This window comes from Oncorhynchus nerka, unplaced genomic scaffold (assembly GCF_034236695.1).
Source record: "Oncorhynchus nerka isolate Pitt River unplaced genomic scaffold, Oner_Uvic_2.0 unplaced_scaffold_1506, whole genome shotgun sequence".
Lineage (NCBI taxonomy): Eukaryota > Metazoa > Chordata > Actinopteri > Salmoniformes > Salmonidae > Oncorhynchus > Oncorhynchus nerka.
The window spans coordinates 57,941-82,500 of record NW_027039808.1 but is presented as its reverse complement, the minus strand read 5'-3'; the positions used below and the strand labels follow the sequence as shown (position 1 = coordinate 82,500).

Genomic DNA, 24,560 nt, shown 5'->3' with positions numbered 1-24,560 from the left:
TGAGGACAGTCTTGGTTGTCTGTGTGGCATGGTCTCCTTCATCCTCCAGACTGAGGACAGTCTTGGTTGTCTGTGTGGTCTCCTTCATCCTCCAGACTGAGGACAGTCTTGGTTGTCTGTGTGGCATGGTCTCCTTCATCCTCCTGACTGAGGACCGTCTTGGTTGTCTGTGTGGTCTCCTTCATCCTCCAGACTGAGGAAAGTCTTGGTTGTCTGTGTGGTCTCCTTCATCCTCCTGATTGAGGACAGTCTTGGTTGTCTGTGTGGTCTCCTTCATCCTCCTGACTGAGGACAGTCTTGGTTGTCTGTGTGGTCTCCTTCATCCTCCAGACGGAGGACAGTCTTGGTTGTCTGTGTGGTCTCCTTCATCCTCCTGACTGAGGACAGTCTTGGTTGTCTGTGTGGTCTCCTGAGGACAGTCTTGGTTGTCTGTGTGGCATGGTCTCCTTCATCCTCCTGACTGAGGACAGTCTTGGTTGTCTGTGTGGTCTCCTTCATCCTCCTGACTGAGGACAGTCTTGGTTGTCTGTGTGGTCTCCTGAGGACAGTCTTGGTTGTCTGTGTGGTCTCCTTCATCCTCCAGACTGAGGACAGTCTTGGTTGTCTGTGTGGTCTCCTTCATCCTCCTGACTGAGGACAGTCTTGGTTGTCTGTGTGGTCTCCTGAGGACAGTCTTGGTTGTCTGTGTGGTCTCCTGAGGACAGTCTTGGTTGTCTGTGCCCATCACTGATCTATTTCTCTCTCTATCTTTCTCTTCATTCAAATCAAAGCGCTTTAGGGGAAAGGAGGAGACCTAGTCAAACCAAACCAATGCACTTGCTAATAAACTCATTCACTGAGTCAGCGTATACATCAATGTTATTATCTGAGGCTATCCGGAACATATCCCAGTCCACGTGATCAAGCGTGGAATCCGATTGGTCAGACCAGCGTTGTATAGACCTGAACACGGGTGTTTCCTGTTTAAGTTTCTGTCTATAGACTGGGAGCAACAAAATGGAGTCATGGTCAGATTTGCTGAAGGCAGGGAGGGGAGGGCTTTGTATGCGTCGCAGAAGTTAGAGTAGCAATGATCCAGAATGTTACCAGCTTGTGTCGCGCATTCGATATGCCGATAGAATTTAGGATGCCTTGTTATCAGATTAGCTTTGTTAAAATCCCCAGCTACAATAAATGCAGCCTCGGGATGTGTGGTTTCCAGTTTACATCGAGTCCAGTGAAGTTCTTTCAGGGCCGACGAGGATATACACGGCTGTAATCGAAGAGAATTCTCTCGGAAGATAATGAGGTCGGCATTTGATTGTAGGGAATTCTAGGTCAGGTGAACAAAGGACTTGAGTTCCTGTATGTTGTTGTGATTACACCATGAGTCGTTAATCATAAGGCGCCCTTCTTCTTACCAGAGAGATGTTTGTTTCTGTCGGTGCGATGCGTGAAGAAACCGGGTGGCTGTACCGACTCTGACAACATATCCCAAGTGAGCCATGTTTCCATGAAACAGAGAATGTTACCATCTCTGATGTCTCTCTCGTGCCCTAATTTTGTCCACCTTGTTATCTAGAGATTAGACATTGATGAGTAATATGGTCGGGAAGCGGTGGATGGTGTGCTCGCCGTCTGCCTCTCCTGTGGTGACCGCGTTGTTTTGGGTCGGCCTCTGGGATGATGATGTCCAGGGTGGAGGTCCGGACAAAGGATCCGCTAAGGGAAAGTCGTATTCCTGGTCGTAATGATGGGGAGGCGACCATCTCTGTCGGAGACCATCTCTGTCGGCTCCATTTCACTTGCCAAAGCAATTATTCCTGGTCGAAATGATGGTGAGGCGACCATCTCTGTCGGAGAGAATCTCTGTCGGCTCCATTTCACTTGCCAAAAGCAAGTATTCCTGGTCGAAATGATGGTGAGGCGACCATCTCTGTCGGAGACCATCTCTGTCGGCTCCATTTCACTTGCCAAAGCAAGTATTCCTGGTCGTAATGATGGGGAGGCGACCATCTCTGTCGGAGACCATCTCTGTCGGCTCCATTTCACTTGCCAAAGCAAGTATTCCTGGTCGTAATGATGGTGAGGCGACCATCTCTGTCGGAGACCATCTCTGTCGGCTCCATTTCACTTGCCAAAGCAATTATTCCTGGTCGAAATGATGGTGAGGCGACCATCTCTGTCGGAGAGAATCTCTGTCGGCTCCATTTCACTTGCCAAAGCAAGTATTCCTGGTCGTAATGATGGGGAGGCGACCATCTCTGTCGGAGACCATCTCTGTCGGCTCCATTTCACTTGCCAAAGCAAGTATTCCTGTTCGTTTTAATATCCAATAGTTCCTCTACTTATTTTCCACCATAATTTGCAAATAAATTCATTAAAATCCTACAATGTGATTTTCTGGATTTGTTTTCCTCATGTTGTCTGTCATAGTTGAAGTGTACCTATGATGAAAAATTACAGGCCTCTCTCATCTTTTTAAGTGGGAGAACTTGCACCATCGGTGGCTGACTAAATACTTTTTTTTGCCCCCACTGTATGTATATGGAAGAGCATGGGGCTGAAGTGTCATCCCTGTCTCACCCCACAGTCCTGAGAAAAGACATCTGGCTGTTTTTTTGGACCATTTTAACTGCACACTGTTTGTGTTTGTGTGTCATGTTTTTTTTGCCCAAAACACCGCTTTCCATCATTTTGTATAGCAGACCGTCATGACAAATTGAGTCTCTCTCTCTCTCTCTCTCTCTCTCTCTTCTCTCTCTCTCTCTCTCTCTCTCTCTCTCTCTCTCTTCTCTCTCTGTCTCTCTCTGTCTCTCTCTGTCTCTCTTTTTGTCTCTTACTTACTCTCTCTCTCTTTAAGTGGGAGAACTCTCTCTCTCTCTACTCTCTCTTTTGCTCTCTCTGTCTCTTATGGAAGAGCTCTCTGTCATCTCTCTCTCTGTCTCTGGCTGTCTTTTAACTGCACACTCTTTGTGTCTGTTGTCTCTCTTTTCTCTCTCTCCTGCTCTCTCATTTTGTATAGCAGACCGTCTCAAATCTCTCTCTGTCTCTCTCTCTCTCTCTCTCTCTCTGTCTCTCTCTCTCTCTCTTTGTCTCTTACTCTCCCTCTCTCCTGCTGCGCGCAGGGGAGCGGCTGACGGAACAGACGCGGTAGTGTAGCAGGCAGCAGGCAGTCAGTTGGTCAGTAACGGAGAGCGGCACAGATAATATCGATTTGTCTCACTCGTGCCCGCTATTAAACACTTGACGTAATTCTCTCTTCTCTGCTCTAATCTGGAGAGAGGGAGAGAAAGAGAGGAGAGGACAGAGAACGAGAGAGAGAGAGAAAGAGGGCTAAAGGGAGGCTGGTGAATGAGAGGAGTTGACGGAGGAGTAGAGACGTTTATTCCGGCTGGTTACCTCTGTTCTAGTGACGAGAGAGAGTCGACAGCCCGATATACAGGCGGATTTACCTTCCTCCATCACGGCTCCAGACCAGTGGCTCACCTTCGCTCAACCTGCCCGCCCAGCAGCGCCCTCATCCCGGCTAGAGGTAAAACATAGACTCCGTGCTCTGGCTGAGTTTTTTTTTGTTGTTGCGTGAAAGCACCGCGGATGGAACAGCGTTTTTTTTTAAACCGTAGTGAATTTATTTGCTGAAGGCGAGGAAGGCTCTCTTTCTTTCTTTCTCACTCTCTCTCCCTTCTCCTCCTCTATCTCTCATTATTTTCTTTACAAGGAGCTGCGGTGTGTTGGAATGTCTATTTACACATTTTGATCACATCGATCGATTGATGTTTGGTGTTTTCTATCCGTTCTCCGATGTCATTAATATCATCCAGCGTGATTAAAATGACATGTTGTTGTTGGTATTTTAGTTGTAAACAGAAAACATTCATTTGTTTAACATTTAACTGAATGTCTGAGATGTGATTATTATAGTTCAATGGAAACATAATTAATTGTATATTATTTAACTTAACAAGAGAGAGATCAGACATTTGTCAAGTAGTGTATGGGTAGTTAGTAGTTTAATAACCAGTTGTGATTATGTTAGGCTATGGGTAGTTAGTAGTTTAATAACCAGTTGTGATTATGTTAGGCTATGGGTAGTTAGTAGTTTAATAACTAGTTGTGATTATGTCAGGCTATGGGTAGTTAGTAGTTTAGTAACCAGTTGTGATTATGTCAGGCTATGGGTAGTTAGTAGTTTAATAGCAGTTGTGATTATGTTAGGCTATGGGTAGTTAGTAGTTTAATAACCAGTTGTGATTATGTTAGGCTATGGGTAGTTAGTAGTTTAATAACCAGTTGTGATTATGTTAGGCTATGGGTAGTTAGTAGTTTAATAACCAGTTGTGATTATGTTAGGCTATGGGTAGTTAGTTAGTAGTTTAATAACCAGTTGTGATTATGTTAGGCTATGGGTAGTTAGTAGTTTAATAACTAGTTGTGATTATATTAGGCTATGGGTAGTTAGTAGTTTTAATAACCAGTTGTGATTATGTTAGGCTATGGGTAGTTAGTAGTTTAATAACCAGTTGTGATTATGTTAGGCTATGGGTAGTTAGTAGTTTAATAACCAGTTGTGATTATGTTAGGCTATGGGTAGTTAGTAGTTTAATAACCAGTTGTGATTATGTTAGGCTATGGGTAGTTAGTAGTTTAATAACCAGTTGTGATTATGTTAGGCTATGGGTAGTTAGTTAGTTTTAATAACCAGTTGTGATTATGTTAGGCTATGGGTAGTTAGTTAGTAGTTTAATAACCAGTTGTGATTATGTTAGTATGGGTAGTTAGGGTAGTTAGTAGTTTAATAACCAGTTGTGATTATGTTAGGCTATGGGTAGTTAGTTAGTAGTTTAATAACCAGTTGTGATTATGTTAGGCTATGGGTAGTTAGTAGTTTAATAACCAGTTGTGATTATGTTAGGCTATGGGTAGTTAGTAGTTTAATAACCAGTTGTGATTATGTTAGGCTTGGGTTAGTTAGGCTATGTTTAGCTTTAATAACCAGTTGTGATTAGTTAGGCTATGGGTAGTTAGTAGTTTAATAACCAGTTGTGATTATGTTAGGTTTAATAACCAGTTGGGTAGTTAGTTAGTTTTTAATAACCAGTTGTGATTATGTTAGGCTATGGGTAGTTAGTAGTTTAATAACCAGTTGTGATTATGTTTATGGGTAGTTAGTTAGTAGTTTAATAACCAGTTGTGATTATGTTAGGCTATGGGTAGTTAGTAGTTTAATAACCAGTTGTGATTATGTTAGGCTATGGGTAGTTAGTTAGTTTTAATAACCAGTTGTGATTATGTTAGTTAGTTAGTAGTTTAATAACCAGTTGTGATTATGTTAGGCTATGGGTAGTTAGTTAGTAGTTTAGTAACCAGTTGTGATTATGTTAGGCTATGGGTAGTTAGTAGTTTAATAACCAGTTGTGATTATGTTGTGAGGCTATGGGTAGTTAGTTAGTTTAATAACCAGTTGTGATTATGTTAGGCTATGGGTAGTTAGTTAGTAGTTTAATAACCAGTTGTGATTATGTTAGGCTATGGGTAGTTAGTAGTTTAATAACCAGTTGTGATTATGTTAGGCTATGGGTAGTTAGTAGTTTAATAACCAGTTGTGATTATGTTAGGCTATGGGTAGTTAGTTAGTAGTTTAATAACCAGTTGTGATTATGTTAGGCTATGGGTAGTTAGTAGTTTAATAACCAGTTGTGATTATGTTAGGCTATGGGTAGTTAGTAGTTTAATAACCAGTTGTGATTATGTTAGGCTATGGGTAGTTAGTTAGTTTTAATAACCAGTTGTGATTATGTTAGGCTATGGGTAGTTAGTAGTTTAATAACCAGTTGTGATTATGTTAGGCTATGGGTAGTTAGTAGTTTAATAACCAGTTGTGATTATGTTTAGGCTATGGGTAGTTAGTTGTTTAATAACCAGTTGTGATTATATTAGGCTATGTTAGGTTTAATGGTGATTATGTTAGGCTATGTTTTGTTTAATAACCAGTTGTGATTATGTTAGGCTATGGGTAGTTAGTAGTTTAATAACCAGTTGTGATTATGTTAGGCTATGGGTAGTTAGTAGTTTAATAACTAGTTGTGATTATGTTAGGCTGTGATTATGTTAGGCTATGGGTAGTTAGTATGGGTAGTTAGTTTAATAACCAGTTGTGATTATGTTAGGCTATGGGTAGTTAGTTAGTATTATGTTTAATAACCAGTTGTGATTATGTTAGGCTATGGGTAGTTAGTAGTTTAATAACTAGTTGTGATTATGTTAGGCTATGGGTAGTTAGTAGTTTAATAACCAGTTGTGATTATGTTAGGCTATGGGTAGTTAGTAGTTTAATAACCAGTTGTGATTATGTTAGGCTATGGGTAGTTAGTTAGTAGTTTAATAACCAGTTGTGATTATGTTAGGCTATGGGTAGTTAGTTAGTAGTTTAATAACCAGTTGTGATTATGTTAGGCTATGGGTAGTTAGTAGTTTAATAACCAGTTGTGATTATGTTAGGCTATGGGTAGTTAGTTAGTTTTAGTAACCAGTTGTGATTATGTTAGGCTATGGGTAGTTAGTAGTTTAATAACCAGTTGTGATTATGTTAGGCTATGGGTAGTTAGTAGTTTAATAACTAGTTGTGATTATGTTAGGCTATGGGTAGTTAGTAGTTTAATAACCAGTTGTGATTATGTTAGGCTATGGGTAGTTAGTAGTTTAATAACTAGTTGTGATTATGTTAGGCTATGGGTAGTTAGTAGTTTAATAACCAGTTGTGATTATGTTAGGCTATGGGTTAGTTAGTAGTTTAATAACCAGTTGTGATTATGTTAGGCTATGGGTAGTTAGTTAGTAGTTTAATAACCAGTTGTGATTATGTTAGGCTATGGGTAGTTAGTAGTTTAATAACCAGTTGTGATTATGTTAGGCTATGGGTAGTTAGTAGTTTTAATAACTAGTTGTGATTATGTTAGGCTATGGGTAGTTAGTTAGTAGTTTAATAACCAGTTGTGATTATGTTAGGCTATGGGTAGTTAGTAGTTTAGTAACCAGTTGTGATTATGTTAGGCTATGGGTAGTTAGTAGTTTAATAACCAGTTGTGATTATGTTAGGCTATGGGTAGTTAGTTAGTAGTTTAATAACCAGTTGTGATTATGTTAGGCTATGGGTAGTTAGTTGTTTAATAACCAGTTGTGATTATGTTAGGCTATGGGTAGTTAGTAGTTTAATAACCAGTTGTGATTATGTTAGGCTATGGGTAGTTAGTAGTTTAATAACCAGTTGTGATTATGTTAGGCTATGGGTAGTTAGTAGTTTAATAACTAGTTGTGATTATGTTAGGCTATGGGTAGTTAGTAGTTTAATAACCAGTTGTGATTATGTTAGGCTATGATTATGTTTAATAACCAGTTGTGATTATGTTAGGCTATGGGTAGTTAGTAGTTTAGTAACCAGTTGTGATTATGTTAGGCTATGGGTAGTTAGTAGTTTAATAACCAGTTGTGATTATGTTAGGCTATGGGTAGTTAGTAGTTTAGTAACCAGTTGTGATTATGTTAGGCTATGGGTAGTTAGTAGTTTAATAACCAGTTGTGATTATGTTAGGCTATGGGTAGTTAGTTAGTTAGTAGTTTAATAACCAGTTGTGATTATGTTAGGCTATGGGTAGTTAGTAGTTTAATAACCAGTTGTGATTATGTTAGGCTATGGGTAGTTAGTAGTTTAATAACCAGTTGTGATTATGTTAGGCTATGGGTAGTTAGTAGTTTAATAACCAGTTGTGATTATGTTAGGCTATGGGTAGTTAGTAGTTTAATAACCAGTTGTGATTATGTTAGGCTATGGGTAGTTAGTAGTTTAGTAACCAGTTGTGATTATGTTAGGCTATGGGTAGTTAGTTTTAATAGTTTATAACCTATGGGTAGTTGTGATTATGTTAGGCTATGGGTAGTTAGTAGTTTAATAACCAGTTGTGATTATGTTAGGCTATGGGTAGTTAGTTAGTAGTTTAATAACCAGTTGTGATTATGTTAGGCTATGGGTAGTTAGTAGTTTAATAACCAGTTGTGATTATGTTAGGCTATGGGTAGTTAGTAGTTTAATAACTAGTTGTGATTATGTTAGGCTATGGGTAGTTAGTAGTTTAATAACCAGTTGTGATTATGTTAGGCTATGGGTAGTTAGTAGTTTTAATAACCAGTTGTGATTATGTTAGGCTATGGGTAGTTAGTAGTTTAGGCTAAGTAACCAGTTGTGATTATGTTAGGCTATGGGTAGTTAGTTAGTAGTTTAATAACCAGTTGTGATTATGTTAGGCTATGGGTAGTTAGTAGTTTAATAACTAGTTGTGATTATGTTAGGCTATGGGTAGTTAGTAGTTTAATAACCAGTTGTGATTATGTTAGGCTATGGGTAGTTAGTTAGTAGTTTAATAACCAGTTGTGATTATGTTAGGCTATGGGTAGTTAGTTAGTTTTAATAACCAGTTGTGATTATGTTAGGCTATGGGTAGTTAGTTAGTAGTTTAATAACCAGTTGTGATTATGTTAGGCTATGGGTAGTTAGTTAGTAGTTTAGTAACCAGTTGTGATTATGTTAGGCTATGGGTAGTTAGTAGTTTAATAACCAGTTGTGATTATGTTAGGCTATGGGTAGTTAGTTAGTAGTTTAATAACCAGTTGTGATTATGTTAGGCTATGGGTAGTTAGTTAGTAGTTTAGTTGTGATTATGTTTATGGGTAACCAGTTGTGATTATGTTAGGCTATGGGTAGTTAGTAGTTTAATAACCAGTTGTGATTATGTTAGGCTATGGGTAGTTAGTAGTTTAATAACCAGTTGTGATTATGTTAGGCTATGGGTAGTTAGTAGTTTAATAACCAGTTGTGATTATGTTAGGCTATGGGTAGTTAGTAGTTTAATAACCAGTTGTGATTATGTTAGGCTATGGGTAGTTAGTTTTAATAGTTTAATATTAGGCTATGTCTGTCTGTCTGTTTAATAACTGTGTGTGTTAGGCTATGTGTAGTTAGTGTGTGTGTGTGTGTGTGTGTGTGTGTGTGTGTGTGTGTGTGTGTGTGTGTGTGTGTGTGTGTGTGTGTGTGTGTGTGTGTGTGTGTGTGTGTGTGTGTGTGTGTGTGTGTGTGTGTGTGTGTGTGTGTGTGTGTGTGTGTGTGTGTGTGTGTGTGTGTGTGTGTGTGTGTGTCAGTGTGTGTCAGTGTGTGTGTGTGATGAACCCTAAGCCTTCGAGTTGTTTTCAGTCAGTCCTGTCTTTACCAGCTGTGGCCTAAGACTCCCTAGGGAGCACTGATTAGAACACACACAAACACACACACACACACACACACACACACACACACACACACACACACACACACGTGTGTCTAACCTCATGTTGTCTCCTTGCTCTACAGGTCCAGGAGCTGTCCTGAAAACGTTGCCTCCCCCTGTGTGTCCTGGGTTGTGATTGGTGTAGAGAGAGTTCCATTATGTCAGGCTGACCTTTCTGACCCTCTGTCACCATGGTGACATGACAGACCTTAGTGTTCCCCACCACATCCATGTTAGAAACCCTTCATAGAGACATACACACACACCCTGACATACACACACACACACACACACACAAACACACACCCTGACACACATACACCTTGACATACACACACACACACACACACCTTGACACACACACACACCCTGACACACACACACACATTGACACACACACACCCTGACACACACACACCTTGACATACACACACACACACACACACACACACACACACACACACACACCCTGACACACACACACACACACACAAACACACACCCTGACACACATACACCTTGACATACACACACACACACACACACACACACACACACACACACACACACACACACACACACACACACACACACACACACACACACCCTGACACACATACACCTTGACATACACACACACCCTGACACACACACACCTTGACATACACACACACACACCTTGACACACACACACACCTTGACACACACACCTTGACACACCTTGACACACACACACACACACACACACACCCCCACCTGATACATCGCGACACACACCCTGACATACACCTGTATACATCGCACACACACCCTGACACACACCTGTATACATCGCGACACACACCCTGACACACACCTGTATACATCGCGACACACACCCTGACACACACCTGTATACATCGCGACACACACCCTGACATACACCTGTATACATCGCGACACACACCCTGACATACACCTGTATACATCGCCCCTCCAGGTAGTGATGTCGTTAGCGGTGCATGTCCGTCGCCACCTGCGGCGATTCCTCCTCCTCCTCGCCTCTGGCTCCCTGCTAGGCTCCGCCTACTTGCTATTCTCTCACTCCGCCCCCACTCTACAGCTCAACCAATCAGGAGAGCACGTTGCTGTGGCGTGCCCCTGCCCTTTCCAACTCCCTACAGATCCCCCAACACACACACCGACAGACGATCCGACCGGGACACACACACTGATACACACACCGACAGACACACTGATAAACACACCGACACACACACTGATAAACACACCGACACACACACTGATGAACACACCGACACACACACTGATACACACACCGACAGACACACTGATAAACACACCGACACACACACTGATACACACCCCGACACACACACTGATAAACACACCGACACACACACTGACAGACGATCTGACCCCGACACACACACCGACAGACGATCTGACCCCAACACACACACTGATAAACACACCGACACACACACTGATAAACAACCCAACACACACACTGATACACACCCCGACACACACACTGATAAACACACCGACACACACACTGACAGACGATCTGACCCCGACACACACACCGACAGACGATCTGACCCCGACACACACACTGATAAACACACCGACACACACACTGATAAACACACCGACAGACACACTGATAAACACCCCGACACACACACCGACAGACGATCTGACCCCAACACACACTGATAAACACACCGACACACACACTGATAAACACACCGACAGACACACTGATAAACACCCCGACACACACACCGACAGACGATCTGAACCCGACACACACACCGATAAACACACCGACACACACACTGATAAACACACCGACAGACGATCTGACCGCGACACGCAGCCCCTCCCTTCAGTCGACCCAGTAGTATTGGTACTAGTAGAATCACAGTATAGCCAGTTAGGACAGGACATAGTCACCATCCTGGAGTCAGCCAGGTACCCCTTCACAACAGAGATCACCCCGGGGAAGGGAGACCTGCCTCCTCTCACTGACCAGGTTAATATTATTATTATTATGGGGAAGGGAGACCTGTCTCACTGACCAGGTTAATATTATTATTATTATGGGGAAGGGAGACCTGCCTCCTCTCACTGACCAGGTTAATATTATTATTATTATGAGGAAGGGAGACCTGCCTCCTCTCACTGACCAGGTTAATATTATTATTATTATGGGGAAGGGAGACCTGCCTCACTGACCAGGTTAATATTATTATTATTATGGGGAAGGGAGACCTGTCTCACTGACCAGGTTAATATTATTATTATTATGGGGAAGGGAGACCTGCCTCACTGACCAGGTTAATATTATTATTATTATGGGGAAGGGAGACCTGCCTCCTCTCACTGACCAGGTTAATATTATTATTATTATGGGGAAGGGAGACCTGCCTCCTCTCACTGACCAGGTTAATATTATTATTATTATGGGGAAGGGAGACCTGTCTTCTCTCACTGACCAGGTTAATATTATTATTATTATGGGGAAGGGAGACCTGTCTCCTCTCACTGACCAGGTTAATATTATTATTATTATGGGGAAGGGAGACCTGCCTCACTGACCAGGTTAATATTATTATTATTATGGGGAAGGGAGACCTGCCTCACTGACCAGGTTAATATTATTATTATTATGGGGAAGGGAGACCTGTCTCACTGACCAGGTTAATATTATTATTATTATGGGGAAGGGAGACCTGTCTCACTGACCAGGTTAATATTATTATTATTATGGGGAAGGGAGACCTGTCTCCTCTCACTGACCAGGTTAATATTATTATTATTATGGGGAAGGAGACCTGTCTCCTCTCACTGACCAGGTTAATATTATTATTATTATGGGGAAGGGAGACCTGCCTCACTGACCAGGTTAATATTATTATTATTATGGGGAAGGGAGACCTGCCTCCTCTCACTGACCAGGTTAATATTATTATTATTATGGGGAGGGGAGACCTGCCTCCTCTCACTGACCAGGTTAATATTATTATTATTATGGGGAAGGGAGACCTGTCTCACTGACCAGGTTAATATTATTATTATTATGGGGAAGGGAGACCTTACCAGGTTATTATTATTATGGGGAAGGGAGACCTGTCTCACTGACCAGGTTAATATTATTATTATTATGGGGAAGGGAGACCTGTCTCCTCTCACTGACCAGGTTAATATTATTATTATTATGGGGAAGGGAGACCTGTCTCCTCTCACTGACCAGGTTAATATTATTATTATTATGGGGAAGGGAGACCTGTCTCCTCTCACTGACCAGGTTAATATTATTATTATTATGGGGAAGGGAGACCTGCCTCCTCTCACTGACCAGGTTAATATTATTATTATTATGGGGAAGGGAGACCTGCCTCCTCTCACTGACCAGGTTAATATTATTATTATTATGGGAAGGGAGACCTGCCTCTCACTGACCAGGTTAATATTATTATTATTATGGGGAAGGAGACCTGTCTCACTGACCAGGTTAATATTATTATTATTATGGGGAAGGGAGACCTGCTCCTCTCACTGACCAGGTTAATATTATTATTATTATGGGGAAGGGAGACCTGTCTCACTGACCAGGTTAATATTATTATTATTATGGGAAGGGAGACCTCCTCTCACTGACCAGGTTAATATTATTATTATTATGGGGAAGGGAGACCTGCTCTCTCACTGACCAGGTTAATATTATTATTATTATGGGGAAGGGGAGACCTGTCTCACTGACCAGGTTAATATTATTATTATTATGGGGAAGGGAGACCTGTCTCACTGACCAGGTTAATATTATTATTATTATGGGGGAAGGGAGACCTGTCTCCTCTCACTGACCAGGTTAATATTATTATTATTATGGGGAAGGGAGACCTGTCTCCTCTCACTGACCAGGTTAATATTATTATTATTATGGGGAAGGGAGACCTGTCTCCTCTCACTGACCAGGTTAATATTATTATTATTATGGGGAAGGGAGACCTGTCTCACTGACCAGGTTAATATTATTATTATTATGGGGAAGGGAGACCTGCCTCATCTCACTGACCAGGTTAATATTATTATTATTATGGGGAAGGGAGACCTGTCTCCTCTCACTGACCAGGTTAATATTATTATTATTATGGGGAAGGAGACCTCTCACTGACCAGGTTAATATTATTATTATTATGGGGAAGGGAGACCTGTCTCACTGACCAGGTTAATATTATTATTATTATGGGGAAGGGAGACCTGTCTCCTCTCACTGACCAGGTTAATATTATTATTATTATGGGGAAGGGAGACCTGCCTCCTCTCACTGACCAGGTTAATATTATTATTATTATTATGGGGAAGGGAGACCTGTCTCCTCTCACTGACCAGGTTAATATTATTATTATTATGGGGAAGGGAGACCTGCCTCACTGACCAGGTTAATATTATTATTATTATGGGGAAGGGAGACCTGCCTCCTCTCACTGACCAGGTTAATATTATTATTATTATGGGGAAGGGAGACCTGTCTCCTCTCACTGACCAGGTTAATATTATTATTATTATGGGGAAGGGAGACCTGTCTCACTGACCAGGTTAATATTATTATTATTATGGGGAAGGGAGACCTGTCTCACTGACCAGGTTAATATTATTATTATTATGGGGAAGGGAGACCTGTCTCCTCTCACTGACCAGGTTAATATTATTATTATTATGGGGAAGGGAGACCTGTCTCCTCTCACTGACCAGGTTAATATTATTATTATTATGGGGAAGGGAGACCTGTCTCCTCTCACTGACCAGGTTAATATTATTATTATTATGGGGAAGGGAGACCTGCCTCCTCTCACTGACCAGGTTAATATTATTATTATTATGGGGAAGGGAGACCTGCCTCCTCTCACTGACCAGGTTAATATTATTATTATTATGGGGAAGGGAGACCTGCCTCCTCTCACTGACCAGGTTAATATTATTATTATTATGGGGAAGGGAGACCTGTCTCACTGACCAGGTTAATATTATTATTATTATGGGGAAGGGAGACCTGCCTCCTCTCACTGACCAGGTTAATATTATTATTATTATGGGGAAGGGAGACCTGTCTCCTCTCACTGACCAGGTTAATATTATTATTATTATGGGGAAGGGAGACCTGCCTCACTGACCAGGTTAATATTATTATTATTATGGGGAAGGGAGACCTGCCTCCTCTCACTGACCAGGTTAATATTATTATTATTATGGGGAAGGGAGACCTGTCTCCTCTCACTGACCAGGTTAATATTATTATTATTATGGGGAAGGGAGACCTGTCTCACTGACCAGGTTAATATTATTATTATTATGGGGAAGGGAGACCTGTCTCCTCTCACTGACCAGGTTAATATTATTATTATTGTCTCCTCTCATGGGGAAGGGGGAAGGGAGACCTGTCTCCTCTCACTGACCAGGTTAATATTATTATTATTATGGGGAAGGGAGACCTGTCTCCTCTCACTGACCAGGTTAATATTATTATTATTATGGGGAAGGGAGACCTGCCTCCTCTCACTGACCAGGTTAATATTATTATTATTATGGGGAAGGGAGACCTGTCTCCTCTCACTGACCAGGTTAATATTATTATTATTATGGGGAAGGGAGACCTGTCTCTCTCACTGACCAGGTTAATATTATTATTATTATGGGGAAGGGAGACCTGCCTCCTCTCACTGACCAGGTTAATATTATTATTATTATGGGGAAGGGAGACCTGTCTCCTCTCACTGACCAGGTTAATATTATTATTATTATGGGGAAGGGAGACCTGTCTCCTCTCACTGACCAGGTTAATATTATTATTATTATGGGAAGGGAGACCTGTCTCCTCTCACTGACCAGGTTAATATTATTATTATTATGGGGAAGGGAGACCTGCCTCCTCTCACTGACCAGGTTAATATTATTATTATTATGGGGAAGGGAGACCTGTCTCCTCACTGACCAGGTTAATATTATTATTATTATGGGGAAGGGAGACCTGTCTCCTCTCACTGACCAGGTTAATATTATTATTATTATGGGAAGGGAGACCTGTCTCCTCTCACTGACCAGGTTAATATTATTATTATTATGGGAAGGGAGACCTGCCTGACCTCTCACTGACCAGGTTAATATTATTATTATTATGGGGAAGGAGACCTGCCTCACTGACCAGGTTAATATTATTATTATTATGGGGAAGGGAGACCTGTCTCCTCTCACTGACCAGGTTAATATTATTATTATTATGGGGAAGGGAGACCTGTCTCCTCTCACTGACCAGGTTAATATTATTATTATTATGGGGAAGGGAGACCTGTCTCCCTCTCACTGACCAGGTTAATATTATTATTATTATGGGGAAGGGAGACCTGTCTCACTGACCAGGTTAATATTATTATTATTATGGGGAAGGGAGACCTGTCTCATGACCAGGTTAATATATTATTATTATGGGGAAGGGAGACCTGTCTCACTGACCAGGTTAATATTATTATTATTATGGGGAAGGGAGACCTGTCTCCTCTCACTGACCAGGTTAATATTATTATTATTATGGGAAGGGAGACCTGTCTCCTCTCACTGACCAGGTTAATATTATTATTATGGGGAAGGGAGACCTGGACCAGGTTAATATTATTATTATTATGGGGGGGAGACCTGTCTCACTGACCAGGTTAATATTATTATTATTATGGGGAAGGGAGACCTGTCTCACTGACCAGGTTAATATTATTATTATTATGGGGAAGGGAGACCTGTCTCCTCTCACTGACCAGGTTAATATTATTATTATTATGGGGAAGGGAGACCTGTCTCCTCTCACTGACCAGGTTAATATTATTATTATTATGGGGAAGGGAGACCTGTCTCCTCTCACTGACCAGGTTAATATTATTATTATTATGGGGAAGGGAGACCTGCCTCACTGACCAGGTTAATATTATTATTATTATGGGGAAGGGAGACCTGTCTCCTCTCACTGACCAGGTTAATATTATTATTATTATGGGGAAGGGAGACCTGCCTCACTGACCAGGTTAATATTATTATTATTATGGGGAAGGGAGACCTGTCTCCTCTCACTGACCAGGTTAATATTATTATTATTATGGGGAAGGGAGACCTGTCTCCTCTCACTGACCAGGTTAATATTATTATTATTATGGGGAAGGGAGACCTGTCTCCTCTCACTGACCAGGTTAATATTATTATTATTATGGGGAAGGGAGACCTGTCTCCTCTCACTGACCAGGTTAATATTATTATTATTATGGGGAAGGGAGACCTGCCTCCTCTCACTGACCAGGTTAATATTATTATTATTATGGGGAAGGGAGACCTGCCTCCTCTCACTGACCAGGTTAATATTATTATTATTATGGGGAAGGGAGACCTGTCTCCTCTCACTGACCAGGTTAATATTATTATTATTATGGGGAAGGGAGACCTGTCTCCTCTCACTGACCAGGTTAATATTATTATTATTATGGGGAAGGGAGACCTGTCTCCTCTCACTGACCAGGTTAATATTATTATTATTATGGGGAAGGGAGACCTGTCTCCTCTCACTGACCAGGTTAATATTATTATTATTATGGGGAAGGGAGACCTGTCTCACTGACCAGGTTAATATTATTATTATTATGGGGAAGGGAGACCTGTCTCCTCTCACTGACCAGGTTAATATTATTATTATTATGGGGAAGGGAGACCTGTCTCCTCTCACTGACCAGGTTAATATTATTATTATTATGGGGAAGGGAGACCTGTCTCCTCTCACTGACCAGGTTAATATTATTATTATTATGGGGAAGGGAGACCTGCCTCCTCTCACTGACCAGGTTAATATTATTATTATTATGGGGAAGGGAGACCTGTCTCCTCTCACTGACCAGGTTAATATTATTATTATTATGGGGTTAAAGGGATGGGGAAGGGAGACCTGTCTCACTGACCAGGTTAATATTATTATTATTATGGGGAAGGGAGACCTGTCTCCTCTCACTGACCAGGTTAATATTATTATTATTATGGGGAAGGGAGACCTGGAGACCTGTCTCTCACTGACCAGGTTAATATTATTATTATTATGGGGAAGGGAGACCTGTCTCCCTCTCACTGACCAGGTTAATATTATTATTATTATGGGGAAGGGAGACCTGTCTCCTCTCACTGACCAGGTTAATATTATTATTATTATGGGGAAGGGAGACCTGTCTCCTCTCACTGACCAGGTTAATATTATTATTATTATGGGGAAGGGAGACCTGTCTCCTCTCACTGACCAGGTTAATATTATTATTATTATGGGGAAGGGAGACCTGTCTCCTCTCACTGACCAGGTTAATATTATTATTATTATGGGGAAGGGAGACCTGTCTCCTCTCACTGACCAGGTTAATATTATTATTATTATGGGGAAGGGAGACCTGTCTCCTCTCACTGACCAGGTTAATATTATTATTATTATGGGGAAGGGAGACCTGTCTCCTCTCACTGACCAGGTTAATATTATTATTATGGGGAAGGGAGACACTGACCAGGTTAATATTATTATTATTATGGGGAAGGGAGACCTGTCTCCTCTCACTGACCAGGTTAATATTATTATTATTATGGGGAAGGGAGACCTGTCTCCTCTCACTGACCAGGTTAATATTATTATTATTATGGGGAAGGGAGACCTGCCTCTCACTGACCAGGTTAATATTATTATTATTATGGGGAAGGGAGACCTGTCTCCTCTCACTGACCAGGTTAATATTATTATTATTATGGGGAAGGGAGACCTGTCTCCTCTCACTGACCAGGTTAATATTATTATTATTATGGGGAAGGGAGACCTGTCTCCTCTCACTGACCAGGTTAATATTATTATTATTATGGGGAAGGGAGACCTGTCTCTCACTGACCAGGTTAATATTATTATTATTATGGGGAAGGAGACCTGACCAGGTTAATATTATTATTATTATGGGGAAGGAGACCTGTCTCCTCTCACTGACCAGGTTAATATTATTATTATTATGGGGAAGGGAGACCTGTCTCACTGACCAGGTCACTGACCAGGTTAATATTATTATTATTATGGGGAAGGGAGACCTGTCTCCTCTCACTGACCAGGTTAATATTATTATTATTATGGGGAAGGGAGACCTGTCTCCTCTCACTGACCAGGTTAATATTATTATTATTATGGGGAAGGGAGACCTGTCTCCTCTCACTGACCAGGTTAATATTATTATTATTATGGGGAAGGGAGACCTGTCTCCTCTCACTGACCAGGTTAATATTATTATTATTATGGGGAAGGGAGACCTGTCTCCTCTCACTGACCAGGTTAATATTATTATTATTATGGGGAAGGGAGACCTGCCTCCTCTCACTGACCAGGTTAATATTATTATTATTATGGGGAAGGGAGACCTGTCTCCTCTCACTGACCAGGTTAATATTATTATTATTATGGGGAAGGGAGACCTGTCTCCTCTCACTGACCAGGTTAATATTATTATTATTATGGGGAAGGGAGACCTGTCTCCTCTCACTGACCAGGTTAATATTATTATTATTATGGGGAAGGGAGACCTGTCTCCTCTCACTGACCAGGTTAATATTATTATTATTATGGGGAAGGGAGACCTGTCTCCTCTCACTGACCAGGTTAATATTATTATTATTATGGGGAAGGGAGACCTGTCTCCTCTCACTGACCAGGTTAATATTATTATTATTATGGGGAAGGGAGACCTGTCTCCTCTCACTGACCAGGTTAATATTATTATTATTATGGGGAAGGGAGACCTGTCTCCTCTCACTGACCAGGTTAATATTATTATTATTATGGGGAAGGGAGACCTGTCTCACTGACCAGGTTAATATTATTATTATTATGGGGAAGGGAGACCTGCCTCCTCTCACTGACCAGGTTAATATTATTATTATGGGGAAGGGAGACCTGTCTCCTCTCACTGACCAGGTTAATATTATTATTATTATGGGGAAGGGAGACCTGTCTCCTCTCACTGACCAGGTTAATATTATTATTATTATGGGGAAGGGAGACCTGTCTCCTCTCACTGACCAGGTTAATATTATTATTATTATGGGGAAGGGAGACCTGTCTCCTCTCACTGACCAGGTTAATATTATTATTATTATGGGGAAGGGAGACCTGTCTCCTCTCACTGACCAGGTTAATATTATTATTATTATGGGGAAGGGAGACCTGTCTCACTGACCAGGTTAATATTATTATTATTATGGGGAAGGGAGACCTGTCTCCTCTCACTGACCAGGTTAATATTATTATTATTATGGGGAAGGGAGACCTGTCTCCTCTCACTGACCAGGTTAATATTATTATTATTATGGGGAAGGGAGACCTGTCTCTCACTGACCAGGTTAATATTATTATTATTATGGGGAAGGGAGACCTGTCTCACTGACCAGGTTAATATTATTATTATTATGGGGAAGGGAGACCTGTCTCCTCTCACTGACCAGGTTAATATTATTATTATTATGGGGAAGGGAGACCTGTCTCCTCTCACTGACCAGGTTAATATTATTATTATTATGGGGAAGGGAGACCTGTCTCCTCTCACTGACCAGGTTAATATTATTATTATTATGGGGAAGGGAGACCTGCCTCCTCTCACTGACCAGGTTAATATTATTATTATTATGGGGAAGGGAGACCTGTCTCCTCTCACTGACCAGGTTAATATTATTATTATTATGGGGAAGGGAGACCTGTCTCCTCTCACTGACCAGGTTAATATTATTATTATTATGGGGAAGGGAGACCTGTCTCCTCTCACTGACCAGGTTAATATTATTATTATTATGGGGAAGGGAGACCTGTCTCACTGACCAGGTTAATATTATTATTATTATGGGAAGGGAGACCTGTCTCCAGGTCTCACTGACCAGGTTAATATTATTATTATTATGGGGAAGGAGACCTGTCTCCTCTCACTGACCAGGTTAATATTATTATTATTATGGGGAAGGGAGACCTGTCTCCTCTCACTGACCAGGTTAATATTATTATTATTATGGGGAAGGGACCTGACTGACCAGGTTAATATTATTATTATTATGGGGAAGGGAGACCTCCTCTCACTGACCAGGTTAATATTATTATTATTATGGGGAAGGGAGACCTGTCTCCTCTCACTGACCAGGTTAATATTATTATTATTATGGGGAAGGGAGACCTGTCTCCTCTCACTGACCAGGTTAATATTATTATTATTATGGGGAAGGGAGACCTGTCTCACTGACCAGGTTAATATTATTATTATTATGGGGAAGGGAGACCTGTCTCCTCTCACTGACCAGGTTAATATTATTATTATTATGGGGAAGGGAGACCTGTCTCCTCTCACTGACCAGGTTAATATTATTATTATTATGGGGAAGGGAGACCTGTCTCCTCTCACTGACCAGGTTAATATTATTATTATTATGGGGAAGGGAGACCTGTCTCCTCTCACTGACCAGGTTAATATTATTATTATTATGGGGAAGGGAGACCTGTCTCCTCTCACTGACCAGGTTAATATTATTATTATTATGGGGAAGGGAGACCTGTCTCACTGACCAGGTTAATATTATTATTATTATGGGGAAGGGAGACCTGTCTCCTCTCACTGACCAGGTTAATATTATTATTATTATGGGGAAGGGAGACCTGTCTCCTCTCACTGACCAGGTTAATATTATTATTATTATGGGGAAGGGAGACCTGTCTCCTCTCACTGACCAGGTTAATATTATTATTATTATGGGGAAGGGAGACCTGTCTCACTGACTTAATATTATTATTATTATGGGGAAGGAGACACTGACCAGGTTAATATTATTATTATTATGGGGGAAGGGAGACCTGTCTCCTCTCACTGACCAGGTTAATATTATTATTATTATGGGGAAGGGAGACCTGCCTCTCTCACTGACCAGGTTAATATTATTATTATTATGGGGAAGGGAGACCTGTCTCCTCTCACTGACCAGGTTAATATTATTATTATTATGGGGAAGGGAGACCTGTCTCAGGGTTAATATTATTATTATTATGGGGAAGGGAGACCTGTCTCCTCTCACTGACCAGGTTAATATTATTATTATTATGGGGAAGGGAGACCTGTCTCCCAGGTCTCACTGACCAGGTTAATATTATTATTATTATGGGAAGGGAGACCTGTCTCCTCTCACTGACCAGGTTAATATTATTATTATTATGGGGAAGGGAGACCTGTCTCCTCTCACTGACCAGGTTAATATTATTATTATTATGGGGAAGGGAGACCTGTCTCCTCTCACTGACCAGGTTAATATTATTATTATTATGGGGAAGGGAGACCTGTCTCCTCTCACTGACCAGGTTAATATTATTATTATTATGGGGAAGGGAGACCTGCCTCCTCTCACTGACCAGGTTAATATTATTATTATTATGGGAAGGGAGACCTGTCTCCTCTCACTGACCAGGTTAATATTATTATTATTATGGGGAAGGGAGACCTGTCTCCTCTCACTGACCAGGTTAATATTATTATTATTATGGGGAAGGGAGACCTGTCTCCTCTCACTGACCAGGTTAATATTATTATTATTATGGGGAAGGGAGACCTGTCTCCTCTCACTGACCAGGTTAATATTATTATTATTATGGGGAAGGGAGACCTGTCTCCTCTCACTGACCAGGTTAATATTATTATTATTATGGGGAAGGGGAGACCTGTCTCCTCTCACTGACCAGGTTAATATTATTATTATTATGGGGAAGGGAGACCTGTCTCCTCTCACTGACCAGGTTAATATTATTATTATTATGGGGAAGGGAGACCTGTCTCCTCTCACTGACCAGGTTAATATTATTATTATTATGGGGAAGGGAGACCTGTCTCCTCTCACTGACCAGGTTAATATTATTATTATTATGGGGAAGGGAGACCTGTCTCCTCTCACTGACCAGGTTAATATTATTATTATTATGGGGAAGGGAGACCTGTCTCCTCTCACTGACCAGGTTAATATTATTATTATTATGGGGGAAGGGAGACCTGTCTCCTCTCACTGACCAGGTTAATATTATTATTATTATGGGGAAGGGAGACCTGTCTCCTCTCACTGACCAGGTTAATATTATTATTATTATGGGGAAGGGAGACCTGTCTCCTCTCACTGACCAGGTTAATATTATTATTATTATGGGGAAGGGAGACCTGTCTCCTCTCACTGACCAGGTTAATATTATTATTATTATGGGGAAGGGAGACCTGTCTCCTCTCACTGACCAGGTTAATATTATTATTATTATGGGGAAGGGAGACCTGTCTCCTCTCACTGACCAGGTTAATATTATTATTATTATGGGGAAGGAGACCTGTCTCCTCTCACTGACCAGGTTAATATTATTATTATTATGGGGAAGGGAGACCTGTCTCCTCTCACTGACCAGGTTAATATTATTATTATTATGGGGAAGGGAGACCTGTCTCCTCTCACTGACCAGGTTAATATTATTATTATTATGGGGAAGGGAGACCTGTCTCCCTCACTGACCAGGTTAATATTATTATTATTATGGGGAAGGGAGACCTGTCTCCTCTCACTGACCAGGTTAATATTATTATTATTATGGGGAAGGGAGACCTGTCTCCTCTCACTGACCAGGTTAATATTATTATTATTATGGGGAAGGGAGACCTGTCTCCTCTCACTGACCAGGTTAATATTATTATTATTATGGGGAAGGGAGACCTGTCTCCTCTCACTGACCAGGTTAATATTATTATTATTATGGGGAAGGGAGACCTGTCTCCTCTCACTGACCAGGTTAATATTATTATTATTATGGGGAAGGGAGACCTGCCTCCTCTCACTGACCAGGTTAATATTATTATTATTATGGGGAAGGGGGCCTGTCTCCTCTCACTGACCAGGTTAATATTATTATTATTATGGGGAAGGGAGACCTGACCAGGTTAATCTCTCTCTCACTGACCAGGTTAATATTATTATTATTATGGGGAAGGGAGACCTGTCTCCTCTCACTGACCAGGTTAATATTATTATTATTATGGGGAAGGGAGACCTGTCTCCTCTCACTGACCAGGTTAATATTATTATTATTATGGGGAAGGGAGACCTGTCTCCTCTCACTGACCAGGTTAATATTATTATTATTATGGGGAAGGGAGACCTGCCTCCTCTCACTGACCAGGTTAATATTATTATTATTATGGGGAAGGGAGACCTGTCTCACTGACCAGGTTAATATTATTATTATTATGGGGAAGGGAGACCTGTCTCCTCTCACTGACCAGGTTAATATTATTATTATTATGGGGAAGGGAGACCTGTCTCCTCTCACTGACCAGGTTAATATTATTATTATTATGGGGAAGGGAGACCTGTCTCCTCTCACTGACCAGGTTAATATTATTATTATTATGGGGAAGGGAGACCTGTCTCCTCTCACTGACCAGGTTAATATTATTATTATTATGGGGAAGGGAGACCTGCCTCTCCTCTCACTGACCAGGTTAATATTATTATTATTATGGGGAAGGGAGACCTGTCTCCTCTCACTGACCAGGTTAATATTATTATTATTATGGGGAAGGGAGACCTGTCTCCTCTCACTGACCAGGTTAATATTATTATTATTATGGGGAAGGGAGACCTGTCTCCTCTCACTGACCAGGTTAATATTATTATTATTATGGGGAAGGAGACCTGTCTCCTCTCACTGACCAGGTTAATATTATTATTATTATGGGGAAGGGAGACCTGTCTCCTCTCACTGACCAGGTTAATATTATTATTATTATGGGGAAGGGAGACCTGTCTCCCCTCTCACTGACCAGGTTAATATTATTATTATTATGGGGAAGGGAGACCTGTCTCCTCTCACTGACCAGGTTAATATTATTATTATTATGGGGAAGGGAGACCTGTCTCCTCTCACTGACCAGGTTAATATTATTATTATTATGGGGAAGGAGACCTGTCCTCACTGACCAGGTTAATATTATTATTATTATGGGGAAGGGAGACCTGTCTCCTCTCACTGACCAGGTTAATATTATTATTATTATGGGGAAGGGAGACCTGTCTCCTCTCACTGACCAGGTTAATATTATTATTATTATGGGGAAGGGAGACCTGTCTCCTCTCACTGACCAGGTTAATATTATTATTATTATG

At 41.1% G+C, this 24,560-nt stretch overlaps 1 protein-coding gene across 1 annotated transcript in view; it reads left to right on the top strand.

Moving 5' to 3' along the window:
- Positions 1–10,146: 10,146 nt before the first annotated feature.
- The window catches only part of LOC135568538 (bifunctional heparan sulfate N-deacetylase/N-sulfotransferase 4-like), a 66,539-nt gene continuing 52,125 nt past the window's right edge, over positions 10,147–24,560 (top strand). Inside the window, exons 1-2 of the mRNA XM_065015332.1 lie at positions 10,147–10,427; positions 11,055–11,334. Of these exons, the coding sequence (XP_064871404.1) occupies positions 10,279–10,427; positions 11,055–11,334 (429 nt within the window). The 5' untranslated portion in view covers positions 10,147–10,278. The remainder of the gene's footprint in view (positions 10,428–11,054; positions 11,335–24,560) is intronic.